This window comes from Lycium barbarum, chromosome 2 (assembly GCF_019175385.1).
Source record: "Lycium barbarum isolate Lr01 chromosome 2, ASM1917538v2, whole genome shotgun sequence".
Taxonomy (NCBI): Eukaryota; Viridiplantae; Streptophyta; class Magnoliopsida; order Solanales; family Solanaceae; genus Lycium; species Lycium barbarum.
In genome coordinates, this window is record NC_083338.1 from 17,522,310 (window position 1) to 17,537,844 (window position 15,535).

General features: G+C 36.1%; 1 protein-coding gene across 1 annotated transcript; it reads right to left on the reverse strand.

The window, feature by feature from the left end:
* Nucleotides 1-319: 319 nt before the first annotated feature.
* On the reverse strand, nucleotides 320-15,220 carry LOC132628416 (UBP1-associated protein 2A-like). Its single transcript, XM_060344199.1, has 5 exons — nucleotides 15,154-15,220; nucleotides 14,518-14,778; nucleotides 5,428-5,881; nucleotides 4,481-4,806; nucleotides 320-4,392 (listed from the first exon to the last, which is right to left on the reverse strand). Exons 1-5 carry the CDS (start codon nucleotides 15,218-15,220, stop codon nucleotides 4,208-4,210), a joined length of 1,293 nt encoding a protein of 430 aa, XP_060200182.1. The 3' UTR covers nucleotides 320-4,207.
* Between the last annotated feature and the right edge of the window lie 315 nt (nucleotides 15,221-15,535).

Here is a 15,535-nt window from a genome sequence, read left to right on the forward strand (position 1 = left end):
TGTTGCTGAGAAATACCCCCAAGCTTGAATCGAACATATGTAAGAAAAAATTATAGATAGATTAACTATCTGAAAATAAAACTAACAGACTAAACAATACGTCTCTAAAGTGATTGAATATGATGTAAACTACTTCCCACACAAAACCCAAGTTCTTTTAACCCCTCTGACATTTTCTGCTTTAAAGTAAGTAGATCTAGCAAAATAAATGAGTAATCTTCAGAGACTACTATTTTGTTATCAGTAAAAGGTAATTTCTTATTTAAAAAAGCCTGTTAGGCAGTACCAAGATAGTAGTGCAGCATTAGAATTAGGAAAATAACTTCCTTCAAAGCACCTACCATTTCCTTCCAAATATACTGTTTACATAATGCAAAGGGAAATTAATAAACAACCAAGTCTTCTTCTGATTTTGCCTTAAGGGTTGTCCTTGCACAATCACCAGTGAATCCCACACAAGTTCAAGAACATACACCATATTTGTCGCCCTAACTTGAAATGCTATAAATGATTCACTATCTCCACATTTTCCTTACAAGAATATCACCAGCTGCAAAGATCAAATCCCCTTTGCAATTTTCCGCATCAAACGCGTTTTCATGTATTTCAATCCACCCAAAGCAATCAACTTTGCTAGGAGCCTTGGTCTTCTAAATAACTCTCCGAGGCCACACATCATCATTTCTAGACAATTTCTTTAGCAATATATTATAACAGGAGCGTGCAGAGAAAATTCCATCCATCTTTCTCATCCAGAAAAGTGAATTATCTTCATGAACTATCTACCACAATAGCTTTTGCAGCATTTAATCATAGAAATTCCTTCTGAACTGGAGGTTCCAGCTACTACCATCCGATTATTCAACAATGGAGCAATTCTTGTTCACTACAAGGCTGTATAAATCAGAGAAAGATTCTGCTAACATGCACTCCCCATTCCACTTCGTCTTCCCAGAATTTGATAACACTGACATCTCCAATTTTCAACCTATTCATCACCATAAATTCATCACATGTGCTATTTATAAATTTTCAAAATGTGGTACCAAGTGGAGATACAATCTAGGTAGTGCAACCATAGACACGTCGTCCATATTTAAATTTAACATCATTCTAGAGCTCCTTCTGTCAACGATTCCATCTCTAAAGCCATTTAATAAAAGGCTTTAATTATTATGAGCTTGTAAATTTCGAACTCCCAAGACCACCATTCTTCTTGCTTTAAATCACACCCTCCCATTTAATCAAATGCATTTTCTTGCCTTCTTGATTCCCTTGCCAGAGCAAGTTGTGTCTGATTTTGTCTAGTTGCTTTTCTACCTTCACCGAATCACCGGCACTAGAATCAAAGACATCAAATACGTCGGTATACCATCAGCACACTGTTAACCAGCATAACCTTACCACCAAATAAATATATTGTATCTTCCATGTACTATGCTTCCCCTCACATGTTTAGACAACCCCCTACCATAAATTACAATCATTATATTTCGAAACAAGAGGTAGGCCCAAGTAAGTTGTTGGCAGTATTACAATCTTGCAACCCAAAATGTCAGCCAGTTCTCGACTTTTGTGGTCAACATTAATAGAAAAACACTGTTGTTATTCAAGCTGATATGGAGCCCTGAGACAACCTCAAAAGCAATTAAAACGCCCTTCAGATGTGCTATTTGATGCTTATCTGCATCACACAAAATTAGTCTTATATAAGATATGAGAAACAACTAATCAATTTCTTTTCTATCAGAGAATTTAACTCCCTTAATCCAATTCAGATTCATTGCCTTGGAAGCATTCTGCTCCGTGCCTCGATAACCATAATAAACAGGGGTGGTAATAGCGAGTCACCCTGTCTTAAACCTTTTTGCGTGAAAACCAGCTGATGTTCCATTTATTAACATGGAAAATCTCACCTTGGAGACTATATTACTGTATAACAAGTTAAGTGATATTAGGAACTCTTACATCAATATCACACCGGCATGGCAATCCTATAATTCATTCGGCAAGTTGCTAGCACATGCTCAGATGCCAATTCCTACATAATCAACAGTTCAACACCAGAAAATGAAAGGAATTAGGAATAAGTGCAACAGAGCGGGTTAAGGTGTAAAGTGTAAGAAATGGGTGCCAACCGAGAACACAATATGCAGTAACTACTGTTTGCGACTTGCATATAAAAGCAGCAGCAGCAGTAATTGTGAAAACATTCAGACCGGACAGGTCCAAAAGATGGAATCCATTAGAAGCTTATAGGCATGCAAATAGCAAAAGTATGTGGACACTTAAAAAGAAATGACTAGTACTGGCAACTGCAACGCTTTTGAAGGAGAGCGTCTTTGCTTTCTTGCAGGCGTACGCTTCCAAGTCCGTTAAATACTGCAAGAGGTGATTGTTCTTTTCTATGAATTAAAAGGACATTACCAGATTTGGCATCATTATGTGCAAAAGGAGGATCAAAGCCATCCAAATGCTTGAGTCCTGCACAAAGCTGCACGATAATTTTTTAAAGTGCATTTCTAGGTAGTTACATGCCCTCCCCCTATATTCTCTCAAAAAGCCTTGAAAAATGCTCATTTGCAAGAAAGTACTGATCCACATTCACCTGATGAAATATTAAGAACGCCCAAAGTGAAAAAGAATTTATTGTTAGCTTTCTTGGTTTCGGCATTATCCAGTAATGTCCCAAATGGACCAGAAATACTCCCTCCGTCCCAATTTATGCGATATAGTTCGACTAGGCACAAAGTTTAAAGAAGAAAGGAAGACTTTTGAAACTTGTGGTCTAAAACAAGTCATAGATATTTGTATGGTTGTAAATCATTTCATTAAGGGTAAAAGGGGAAGTTCTAAATTAAATTTCTACTAAATATAGATATGTATCATTCTTTTGGAACATACTAAAAAGGAAAATGTATCGCCTAAATTGGGACAGAGGGAATAAGTGTATTCCTTCCGGGACTGATGTTGCGAGGCCTATCGAACAAAGTAAGATATTTGATAAAATCCAATAAACATTGAAGATGTAGTAAGGGAAGGGGTACAATCTCCTCACAATTTTCCTGTCACCATTATTTCTTCAAGAACTCTTGCCTCATAGCTTCTTCCCCTCGTTCTTTTTATCTTCGATATTAAGATGTTCATGCAAAGCATATGCTTGACAAGCGTAGAATGGATATCAACCCATATCGGATATCTAATTTAACTTCCATTTTATGATAAACAACAATCTCCTTCCCACAACCACAGAGGTTATGATAGCGAAGAGTGAACAAACATCCAACAGAAATAATTCAAAATGCAACATGAAATAGGCTCAGAGTGTTTACTCAAGGAAGAGGAGTCAAGTCAGGCAATACAGCATGAATAGTGTCATCATTCACACAAGGATACACAAATACATGCACAAAAAGCCGGGAAACAATCAGTTTTGAAACAAAAATGGGATATTTCAAATACCTGAAGACAATATTCCGAGTAAGATAGTGAACTGCTAAAAATAAACAAACCGACAAAATACTGGATATTTAGTGCTTGGACATCTAAGAGCTCTCACAAGTTGCAAGCCTGCTATAACAGTCCAGTCCATATTTGATCCCTTTCTAAATCTCACTCTACAAGCAGCCCCTACTGTGTATACATCTATCTATGAGTTATTTTGCTATGTATAAGGGATTCATCAAGACCGATTCACGGAGATGAGGAAAATTAAAAATTTTGGTAAGGTTTTGAACTTGATTTTTCTGATTGAAATTAGAGCTATTTATTTGATATTAGAATATTTAAATAGCCATTGGAGCATAACATCTGCAACAGGATGACAAAGCAGCAGCGCAACAAGAAGCCAGAAAATATAAAGAAGAAGAATCTCTATGCAAAACCAAGGATACGAAATGATTGCAAGAAAAAAAGGCACCTGACATTTTTATCCATTAAGAAAAGGGCACAGCTAGAGAGACAGGATGAACAATATCTTAGAGCACCAAAAGACAAAATCTAGAACTACTCCACGTGGACGATGAAGTCCTGCTTATAAAGTAATTTAATATAACATCTTAACTCTTTCTTTTCATAAGTCATAACTTATTATTAGAAATCCACTGGTCCAACCAATGCAGATTGGAAATTTTCATAAACAAATCAATGGGAATGGTTAATCACATCCAGTTGCCCCAAAACCAAATTTACATTCTCTGCCCAATAGTTAATAAAACGGGTACCAATTTCCCATCCCCAAACTAGCTGCTCCGTGCATAGCTAATAGGGCTATCAGCGCCTGCCCAAGAGCCGGAGTCACCCCTGCAACAGCAGGGTTGAATCCTACAATTGCAGACCCTGCTGGCGCCATCAAATGCTCAGCTGATGCTGATGCTGCACCGCCACTGCTACCTGAATTTTTTGATAAAGTAAGTCTTTTATCAACTTTATGAGAAAATCCTATATACAACTGACATTCAAATAAATTGACTAACCCTACCTGAATATTTCCCCTTCTTTGCAGGACGCTGATAATGTTGTTGCTGCTTACTGTGTTTTGGCCCATCAATTGCCTTCTGACAATGAAGGATATGTCCTTCAAAGCTCTTATGTGGCTCCTCCAATGCCTTTTTTGCACTCTCAACACTCCTATACACAAACAAACAAAACCCCTTAGGTTTCCCAGTTTGCTTATCGAATCCAAGTGGACCCTCCTCAACTTCAACAAACTTTGAGAAAAACTCCAACAACTTTTGAGGATCAAGATCAGCAGCCACATTGCTGACAAAAACCTTCCTCTGCGTATACTCCGAAAACCCAAGGAACCTGGAGTTTTTTATGCATACGAGTATTTTTATTGGAATGTTGCTATATAACTAATGGAATGCTTAGACATCTAAATTAACTTGATGCATACGGGTACATTTATTTGAACGTTGATATATAACTAATGAAATGCTTAGAATATCTCCATTACCTTGATGCATACAAGTATATTTATTGGAAAGTTGATATATAACTAATGAAATGCTTAGAACATCTCCATTAACTCGATGCATATAAGTATTTTTATTCGAGCATTGATATATAACTAATGTAATGCTTAGAACATCTCCATTAACTTGATGCATACAAGTTTTTTTTTTTTTTTGATGACATGAGAACCCGCAGCTGCTACCCGTCAGGTGCGCACAGGGTAAACTCAGCTCTGATGCAGTAGCTCGCAAGCCACACGGGAGAGATATTGCAAGCCCCGTGAGACGAGCTCGACCCAGAAGGCAAAATCCCTTGCTATCGTAGGCAAAGGTTTTTGAACCTGAGACCTCCATTATGAAATCCCCATGCTCGACCAACTAAGCTGCCCTTGCGGGTAACTTGATGCATACAAGTATTTTTATTGGAACGTTCGATATATAACTAATGGAATGCTTAGAATATCTCCATTACCTACTAAAAGAATCCGGTAGGACCGCCACCGGACCAGCAGACGCCAGCTGGCAAGAAGTCGTCCTTGTACCAATTTTCTTCTGTGGTTCTCTCAAAGCTTTCCTAGCACTACTCCTATGTTTAAACAATATAAACCCATAACCTTTTGATTTCCCCGAAACCTTATCCGTAACGGCATTGCAAGCCTCAATTTCACCGTACTTTTCAAACACACTAGTTAAAGTTTCAGCTGTTGTATCCCAACCTAATCCGTACACGAAGATTTTCCTGTGTGTCGAATCTTTATCGGCAAGTTTTTGAATATGTACTTTGGAATTAGGGTTTTTAGCTATAACTTGTTTGATAAGCTTTGTAAGTTGATCCTTTGAGAATGGTTCTAGAAGCTTCTCGAGTGTTTTTTCTTCTTCTTCTTCGTCATGTACGACGTCTTTCGCTTTTTCGCCATGAAATCGGAGAAATTAGGGGTTGTCTGATTTGGGCGCTAGGGTTTTGGGACGACCTAATTTGAACTTTGCTTATTGTATACTACTTCCGTCTTAAAATATATGTAGCATTTTTCATTAACACGCGGCTCATTAAGGTTTTGATTATGTTACACCCTTAACATTTTTCATCAATGTTCTCCCACCTCACCACCCACCATGGGTGCGTTAGCTTTAAATATTGAATTTGAAATCTGAAAAATGCTACAGCAGCATGGAGGCGCCTCATCATATTCATCCACCATGGATGAACAATTTTTTCTAATTCTATTGAAGAATATCATTCTTTTAAAAAAAAAAAAAAAAATTCTCCCACCTCAATAATTATTTACTCAATTAATGATAAAACCTCTTAAATGTTGATATTTGAACTCACAAAATCAACCCATTAATATAATTATACAACGGTCAAATGAGAAAAAACTACTTGATTTTATCTTGATTAAATAAAATGATAAATATTTTGAGACAAAAAATGATAAATATTTTGAGATAAACATTTTTAATAAGGATAATAAATATTTTGAAATAAATATTTTTAATAAGGACAGTAAACATTTTGAGACGGAGCGAGTAGATTGTACGTAGCAGGCGCTTGGATTGGCCACTGACCATATGAGTTTATGATGACCGAAAAGAGGACACAGTATTGGGGGTATTACATGGAAAATGTATTATGGGAAAATAAGTAAATTTCTGACGAATGTTCGGTTGGTTAGTGAGATATTTTTCATAAAATATCCACCCCACTATTTACACCAATCCCCATCACCCACATCTCCACCACCCCAATCCCCTGTTGACACCCAATTTTATCTCATCTTTCCTTCAAAATAGCTATTTACACTTCTAATATTTTTTGACAAACTGAAGAATTAATTATTTGTATTTTACTATAATTATTAACTTTTATTAATATCGGCGCTTCATTATCCTGTTGTAGTCACTACTGTTATTATCTTTTATTTTTATTACCGTTACTATTATTATTATTATTATTATTATTATTATTATTGTTATTATTATTATTACCAGTATTATTATAATTCGCATTTTTATCATTTCAGCATTTTTACCAGCTTATGCACACGCATCACATTTATTTCGCGCAATTAAATAATAACGTTTACTTATTGTTGAATTTCGAATATATTATCGCACGGCTATTGCGACGTCATTTTATTTTTATCTGAGTACTAATAGATACATACTTTATATTAGGTGATATTTTAGCACACTTAGTATATAATTAATTAAGATGGGTCTTTTATTTAAAATCAAAGCCCAAATTGGTTCTGTCATCAGCCAAATTATTAGTCTAGATTCAAGCCTAATCAACTTATAATTATTTTCGGACCAATTCATAAAATCAGCCCATATTCACCCAGCCCCATTCATCTATCGACCAGCCCACTACATTTTAATACCCAGCCCAACCTTTTATTCAATACCCGGCCTAAATACTACGACCCGCCCCGGCCCATCCTATTATTTCATTAGGCTAACCCTAAAAGAAACTCACTCGCCGCTCTGTTCTCTCTCTCCTCCCTCCCCCGCTCCTCTCTCTCCTCTTCCTCTCTCTATTCGTCGACAAACAGAGCAAAGCAACGGACGCCTTTCCCCTTCCCCAGGCCTTGCATGGCCATTTCGGGGAAGGCAATTAATATTTGTACCCCCTCGTCAATTTTTCAACCGTTGAAGAGGTAAGAGTTTTGTTTTCTTCTTCTTTCTTTCTCGCGTGCTTCTGAAAAGTCTTAATGGGTTTTGTTTGTTTTGAACCCAAATCGTTTTTTTTATCCATTCCTTTGACTTCGGGTACAAAACCTTTATGAAGATTGTTTTCTTCTTCTGGATTTCTGATCGATGACAGAAGGGTTTTAGCATTTTGTGTTTGAAAAGGATCAATCCCGCCCATTTTATGAAACCCAAAAACCCTAACAACCCCCTATAAATATTCGCTTCCTAATCTGAAAAAGGGGAGGTCATTAGGGAGCGGCAGAAATTCCCTAAGAAAAGTCCTTGAATCGCCAAATTGACTTAATATACGAGTCTTTAGTCGTTCCAGTTCTCCTCTAAAATATCGGCTTTTAATTTTCTCGATATAGTCACAAATATTAAATCCTGTTCTGTTTAGCTTTGGGTTTTGTTTGAGTCCGAGTATACGCAAGCTCGAATTTGGTGGTGTTCGAGGTATATCGGAGGTTCGAGCCCCACTTCGCTGCACCCGAAGCAGGTAATCCTCCATTTCCTTTATTTAAATTTCTTTCGCATTTTTGGTTGCTTGTGTTGTTTCGGTTTATTATCCCGTGATTCAAGCATGTCGGTTTAGTTAGTTTATCTTGGTTTGATAGATAAGCCTGTTTTCTATGGTACTCTGTTTGTGTGGTTAAGCATGTTTAAATAGGATAATGTGGTTTAGTTCGTTTAAGTATCTGAACAACTCTTCTTGCTTCATTAATTTCAATCTGATAGCTCAGTATGTGTTTATGAATTCATCTTCAGTTTAGTTTAGCTTAGTAGCATTATACATGTTCCTGTTTTAATCAGTTTAGTCTCGGCTTAGAAGTTAAAATATTTGGATGCTCATGTTTAGTTTGGTGCAACTTCCAGTTTAAGTAGTTGGTTATATATTGGTGTGACAAACCTGTTCTAAGTTTGGGTGTGGAGTTTGTTAACTTGAGAATTTGGTATGTATGTATGAACTGCACTAATATGGTATCATTAATGTCCCTACGCAGCCCATAAGCTGGTTCCGATAGTTTTTTTTTTAGTGTCGACATGGGTTTATTTTGGTTCACATAGTTTTCAGCAAAAAAATAAATAAATTTAAATGATGTTAGTAGGTTTAAATAGGACTAACAAGGGTCTGAACTCAACTTCATCAGCTTGTAAACATATAGTTTCTCTGATTCAATACCAGTTCCTGCTTAAAATGATTTAAATGACTATCTTGTTGCAACTGTTTTTTGGGACTAAGACACATGCAAGCAACCAGAGAAGTTCCGACTATTAGATGAATATCATGTTAGTGTATTTAGCCCAAGTCAGCTTGTAATAGTCTATACCCTGTTGAATAGATGAAGTCGAATATCATATTTTCATAGGTTGCCTATTCTGAGTCCTATATGTTAATTACTTGTCCTGTTTTAAGTCAGAAAATTGTAATCCAATTTGAGTGTCTTGCCACATATGATTAAGGTCGATCGAAACATCAAACTCGTTGTTTCTGTCACATATGAACAAAATTTAATTTCATCTTTGCCTAACTTTGTGCGGCTGGCTGTCAAAAGGATTTAGAATCCTGCCTCGCTTGTCTGTTGTTGTATTATATGAATCATGAACCATCTCAAAATCTGCAGACCCTCGTTACTGCTAGTGCTGGGCAGATGTTGCCTTAATATGTATAAATGCTTTAATGTTGTTTGCCTTAGCATATTGGGCAGTTTTTCTTGCAATATTCACTGCTATTGCTGTGTCGATGCTATTTGCCTTAACATATTTTATAATTTTTCTTGCAATGTCCACTGCCATTGCTGGGCAGATTGTATGCCTCAGTACGTTATAAATGCTTTAATGTTGTTAAGGCAGTGAGATTGTATACCTATGAATACATGAGGTATACTTCAAATATGCATAGAACATACACGATCTGCTGATTTGTTTGAGTTTATATTTTACATGTTTAACATTATCCATTGATCGTATACTAATTCTTCTCCTTTTTTTTTTTTTTATGCATGACCATCGCATACGAGTCTGAGGGACTCGTTCTTCTTCCACATTCGGTGTTGGGCTAAAAGCCCAACGAAATCTCCTCCGTGTCCAGCTCATCCGCAGCAGTTTATAAAATTTCTGCTGGGCCGAGGCCCAACAGCAGCAAAACAGACCGAATCAGCTTTAAATGGGGCTGAGCCCATGCCCGATTGCAGCAGCCCTCTTTAAAAATGGGCTGAGCTCATTTAAATTATCTATTCCTCTATTTATTTTGTGCATATTAATTTGTATTATGCAACTAACTCTTTGTTTGTTTTGTTTTCTTAGTTTAGATAAATCCTAATGATTGGTAAGTTTAGTTTAGAAATGGGTAGTTAGTTTAAGGAAGACTAACAATTAATTCCATAAGAATTTATTCTCCCTTTCTTTTTTGTTAAATTATTCATAGTACCTACAATATTATTTTCATTAGAATAATTGATTTTTCAAATAGCATGACGACATACTTTGAGCTAAAAGAGTCATATTTTATTCTTACTATCTTAAAGATTTCAAAACGTCACTAATATGTAAATAGTAACTTAAGTACATTTTATAAACATTGTTTCCAAAATTCATCCAATCATACATATTTTTTAGCCGAGCATAGTTAAATAAAGTTAGTAAAAAGAGAAAGAAAACTCATCACCTTTTGCATTCTATTTATAAAATAAGTCTAGATTTTCTACACCACTATCCTCATATAATGTAATTTTATCCCAAGTTTAAATTGGCTAGGTCTTCTCTTAAAAGCTTTTATTTATATGCAAATCATTATATTTTGCAAGTCTCATTTTTAAATAACATTATTATTTAAAGCTTAGCAATATTTATAGTTTATTTTAAATAGCATTTGAAATCTCTTTTTGTGCAAATTATCCTACAAGTCTTGTTTTAAATAGCATTTTTGTTTAAAGCCTTAGCATATTTTTTTAAACAGCGTTATTATATTTTCCTTTAAACCTTAGTAATATTATAAGCCATTTTCTTAAAATTTAAGCACCTTATTTAACCTTAATTAAGTAACCTAAGTTTGGCCGGATAACCGTAGTTAACAGATTCTAAAGGATGCCTAACCCCTTCCCTTTAGGATAATTAGAACCCTTACCTAGAATTAAAATTTAAGCAGACCATTAACGGAGGTTTAGTTAGCTTTACCTTAGTTAACAATTAGGTGCCCTAATTCACCTTAAAATCAATTAGGTGGCGACTCCTTAAAATAAAGCAAATAGAAATCTCCAATATGTTGTACTCAATTTAACCCGTTTAAAATGGGGTATAACACCCCCCCCCCCCTCCTAAAAAAAACCATCCAAGGGAGTGGGGGATAAGAAAAAACTTCTCATATTTTTATAAAAGTAAAACAAAATATATGAAATACAAAATTCGGGGGAGAAGTGGGGTGGCGGAGGTAGGGGTGGTGAGATTTTTTTTTTCCATATTTATAATTTTTTTATAAAAGTAAAATAAAATATATTAAATAGAAAATTTGTGGGACAAAGAGGAGAGGTAGGTGTATGATGGGTTGGAGGTTGTGGGGTGATTGGTGATCGTGGGCAGGGGTGGGTGAAGATGGAGGGGTATTTGAGGGTGGTGGTTAGGTTTGGTTGCCCCGGGGGGGGGGGGGGGGGCGGGCGTTGAGTTCAAGGTTGAAGATCAGACAATTAGTATGGGATGCCACTTGTAGGAGTTGTTTCCTCTATTTCTATTTCTATTAGAGAAGTTATTTTTCTCATTTAAAAAAAAAAAAAAAAAATTTTGACCAACTAAACATGAGAAAGTTACAAAACATTTTTGTGGAAAAAGTTTTTCTCCATGCCGAACACACCCTTTGTCTTAGTGGTTTGCAAAAATACAGTAATTCATTTACTTCTCAGATTATACAATCTAGATACAGCAATTAAACAATTAATTTGTCTGGTCTATGTAACCAAAGGATGTTAATCATTGCCAAAAAAACATTTCAAAGCATCATTAGATTAGTAATATGACTACTTAATTACGGAGTATTTATTTGGAATGGGATAGCAAATTCTTCTTAGCATTACCACAAATCCACAATGGTGGTTATTGTTATTGTATCTTTCTAAAATTATATCTTCATAGATATAGGATTGTTATGGAAAAAAGTGATTATCTATTTTTGTCTTACTTTTGTCCGGAAATCACTTTTTTGGTAATTATTCTAATTCTTAATTTTTTTTTATTGCTTCAACCAACACTTAAATATTATTATTAATATTTAAATTTCAAAATTGTGTAAAGCACTATTCGATTTTAGCATCGTGTGCATCATCGTATGACTTAAAGCAAAATGAGTTTTATCAGTCGTTTTGCGCATTTAACAAGTCAGTCTTCATTTTCTTGAATTATAACGGGATGCAATTTCATATTTGGCGTGACCAAAATCAACAACTTCGTCAGAGGATCACAACTATGCTTCATACCTTCTATATTGCTCACTCATATGCGGATCACACCAAATGTACATTTCATTTAATGGTTCGACACCATGCTGACACATTAACACCCCTATGTGGGAGCATATAATAGAGTCCGGAGCCTAAAGGGCATAAAAATACACCGTATAAACCAAAAGGGGATTGCCTTTTAGTTATATACCAAAACGGGTATAACGTGGAGGAGTCCACGTTATACCCCAATTTTTTTTTGCATTGTCAGAAAATCACAGCAAAAATAATAATAAAAAAAATTAAACGGTATAACGTGGATCAATCCACGTTATACCATTAATATATATTTTTCTCCCCAACGTTTTACAAAATAGTTTATAAGACGTTGCCTCTATTTAAATCATATTCGGTTGTGTTTTTAATTAAAAAAAATTATTGATTTTTTAATTTTTAAAGCATATAGTTAATTTCAGTGATTAACTGAAATAAATATTTTAACACATGCAATAATTAAATATGTGTTATATATGCGAACATAAATAAAAAATAAAATATAAGTTAAATAAACGTCACACATCTACTGAGTAGTAAATGTTAAATTACATACTAACTATTAAACGACACAAGACATGTTATATATTCTTGGAAGATTACATAAGGAAACAACGATCGTACAACTTAAGAAAAAACATAAAAACCAACAAGCAATAACAACTACTGATTTCTGTCGGGGCAGCGATTCTTGTTATGACCTATTTGCTTGCATGTGCTACACTTTCTAGCCATGTGAGCAGGAGCTATATCCATTTCATTCCTCCTTCTAGTTGTAGTCCGCACTCCTGAAGTTCGCTCGTATTCAGTGTTTGCAATTAAACTGAAGGGAGAAGGTGGCCAATATGCCTCATCACCCCATGATAAAAAATTTCCACTGTACGTTTGCTTGTAAAACCTGCAACTGTAGTACTTGCTAACATAGGTCTTTGGTTGAATTCCGCGGATATCACAAAATTTAATTGCATGTGAACATAACATATGGTAGTTTCTCCACTTCCCACACCAACACTTTTTCCCTTCGGCAGAGACTTTATGAATATTTCCGCCCTTACCTTCGTGTGCAAATGTCAGAATCTTAAAAACCCTTTCAGCTGCATTGTATTGCTACATGTCAGTATGCTTTAGGGACCTCTCCGAGTATTCATCAAACTTCTTTTCAACAACGCGCGGCCAAATTTTTTATCCGCAATCAACAAATCAGCAAGGGTGCTTTTCTCAACAAACCGATCAACAAGATTTTTAAACGTATAACGGACCATGGCAGTAACGGGAAATCCACGAGCTTTCTTCAATAAACCGTTGTAAGACTCGGAGACATTCGTTGTCATAGCCCCCCACCTATGACCGTTGTCCTTATGCAATGTCCATTTCTCCTCCGGAAGAGCTTTTAACTACAGATGCGCTGGAGGTGACATTCTTTTGATTTGTTCCATCCTCATTTTATAATTCTTCTTCTGGTGCTCTGTAGCCGCCAACCACATTAGCTTCTCAAGGTCACTGTTGAGAAACTTTTTATTAAAGTTGTTGTTCAAAAGGCCGAACGCAAAACCTATGGTGTATGGATGGTGGTTGTAATCAATCATGTGTTTAAACACATTGCAAGATGCCCTGATGATGGTCAGAAATAAGTCCAATTCCTTGTCCCTCATGAACAATATGTCTCCACAACAACACAACGAACCACGTCCAAGACTCAAAGCTCTCACGTGCAACAATAGCATATGCAAGTGGAAAAATGTTATTGTTCGCATCAATTTCAACAGCAATTAGCAGTTTCATCTCATACTTACCGTACAGATGAGTACCGTCTTTTGAGATGACAGGCCTGCAACTTTTGAATCCATCGATGCTTGGTTTATAAGCCCAAAAAAGAAACTTGAAGATGTGTTCACCTTGCATTGTAGTTGATTGGTGCTCCCACTCAACAACGGTCCCCGGATTGAGATATTTTAAGGCAGCCATGTATCGGGGTTGGTCTTGAAAGAGGTTTCAAAATCACCAAATACCATTTCAATAGCTTTCTTACGCCCCTTTTGTGCTTTTCTATAACTAGGAGTAAACGTATGCAATCCTTTCTGTAATCATCCGTGAGACAACTGTGGTGGAGAACCGCTTTGCCTGCCTTTCACATACCACTTGAAATTTCTCTAAAACGGATCATCCACTCACATCCCAACATATGACGCTTGCAAATAACCCTCCAAAATTTACCTTTGGACTGATCACAAATGAACTCTCTCTTTTCTTTGAGACAATATTGTCTCACTGCGCCTTTCATTTCCTGCTTGTTCTGAAATAACATACCTAATTGCATAATACAAGGAAAATTATCAACCCCCTAAAAATGGGCCAACAAAAAAAAGAATATTCATTGCCACCATACTAACCTGATCTGATAAATTCAGGTTTTTTACAATCCCAAAGTGCAGATCGAACTAGACCGTCATCTCTCATGAAGGCAAAATCATTCGGGCCTTCTTCTGTGTTATCCAAATATGGAATCGCATTAGAATGGTAGCTAACATTACCATAACTTCGAGCAGTAATGTCTTCATAAGAATGGCCATCATCATCAGATGAGTGATCATCATCTGTTTCTGTGTGATCTAATAGGATATCACTATCTGACTCGTCGGAGTGATCATTAGCTACATCATTATTGCTCACAATTTGTGTGAGCTGAGTTAATACGGGGTTTTCTTCAAAATCGTTACACCTACAAACATAGGAAAATTCAAGGCGTTCAAGTCTCAAAAACAATTAGTTAGAAGTCTCTTAGTTTAAGCGAAAAAAACATCGTTATATTTACCTTTCCGTAAATGATTCCACTTGAGTAGGGCGATATCGAACTATACTCCCGCTACCTAATTCACTTGTATCTGGAGCACTACTCGGTCCAGGAATATCACAGCTCTATATAGTCCAACCAAAGTTATGTGACTGGCTACCAACTCCTACCATTGTTTCTTGTTGAAGTGTACCTCTTTAAAGCTCAATATTCATAGCGGGAAGATACGTAGTACCCCGAATATCAAATTCATCGTCAGTGGGTGCTTCAACATTAGTAAAGCGTTCAATAGTTGCATACATGTCAAGTGTCGCTATGCTGATATGATTGCTAAATATATCAGGACTTCGAAGAAATAACGCTAAGGAGTCATCGTCCGAAATAAGAGTTTCCTTGTAAATGGGAAATCCTCTAGCCGTAATTGATGTTGGATATCGTCCAGTGATAACCACTGAAAGGTTAGGATCAGTTATGGCTATTTTGCTTATGAAAACACGTTGTAGACGATCGTATTTGAGGGAAATTGGAAACCTTTGTACGGCTCCCGGACGACGGTTATATCTCACTGAACCTTCTTCGTACACAACTTCACCACCCCAATATAAATTAACTCTTAC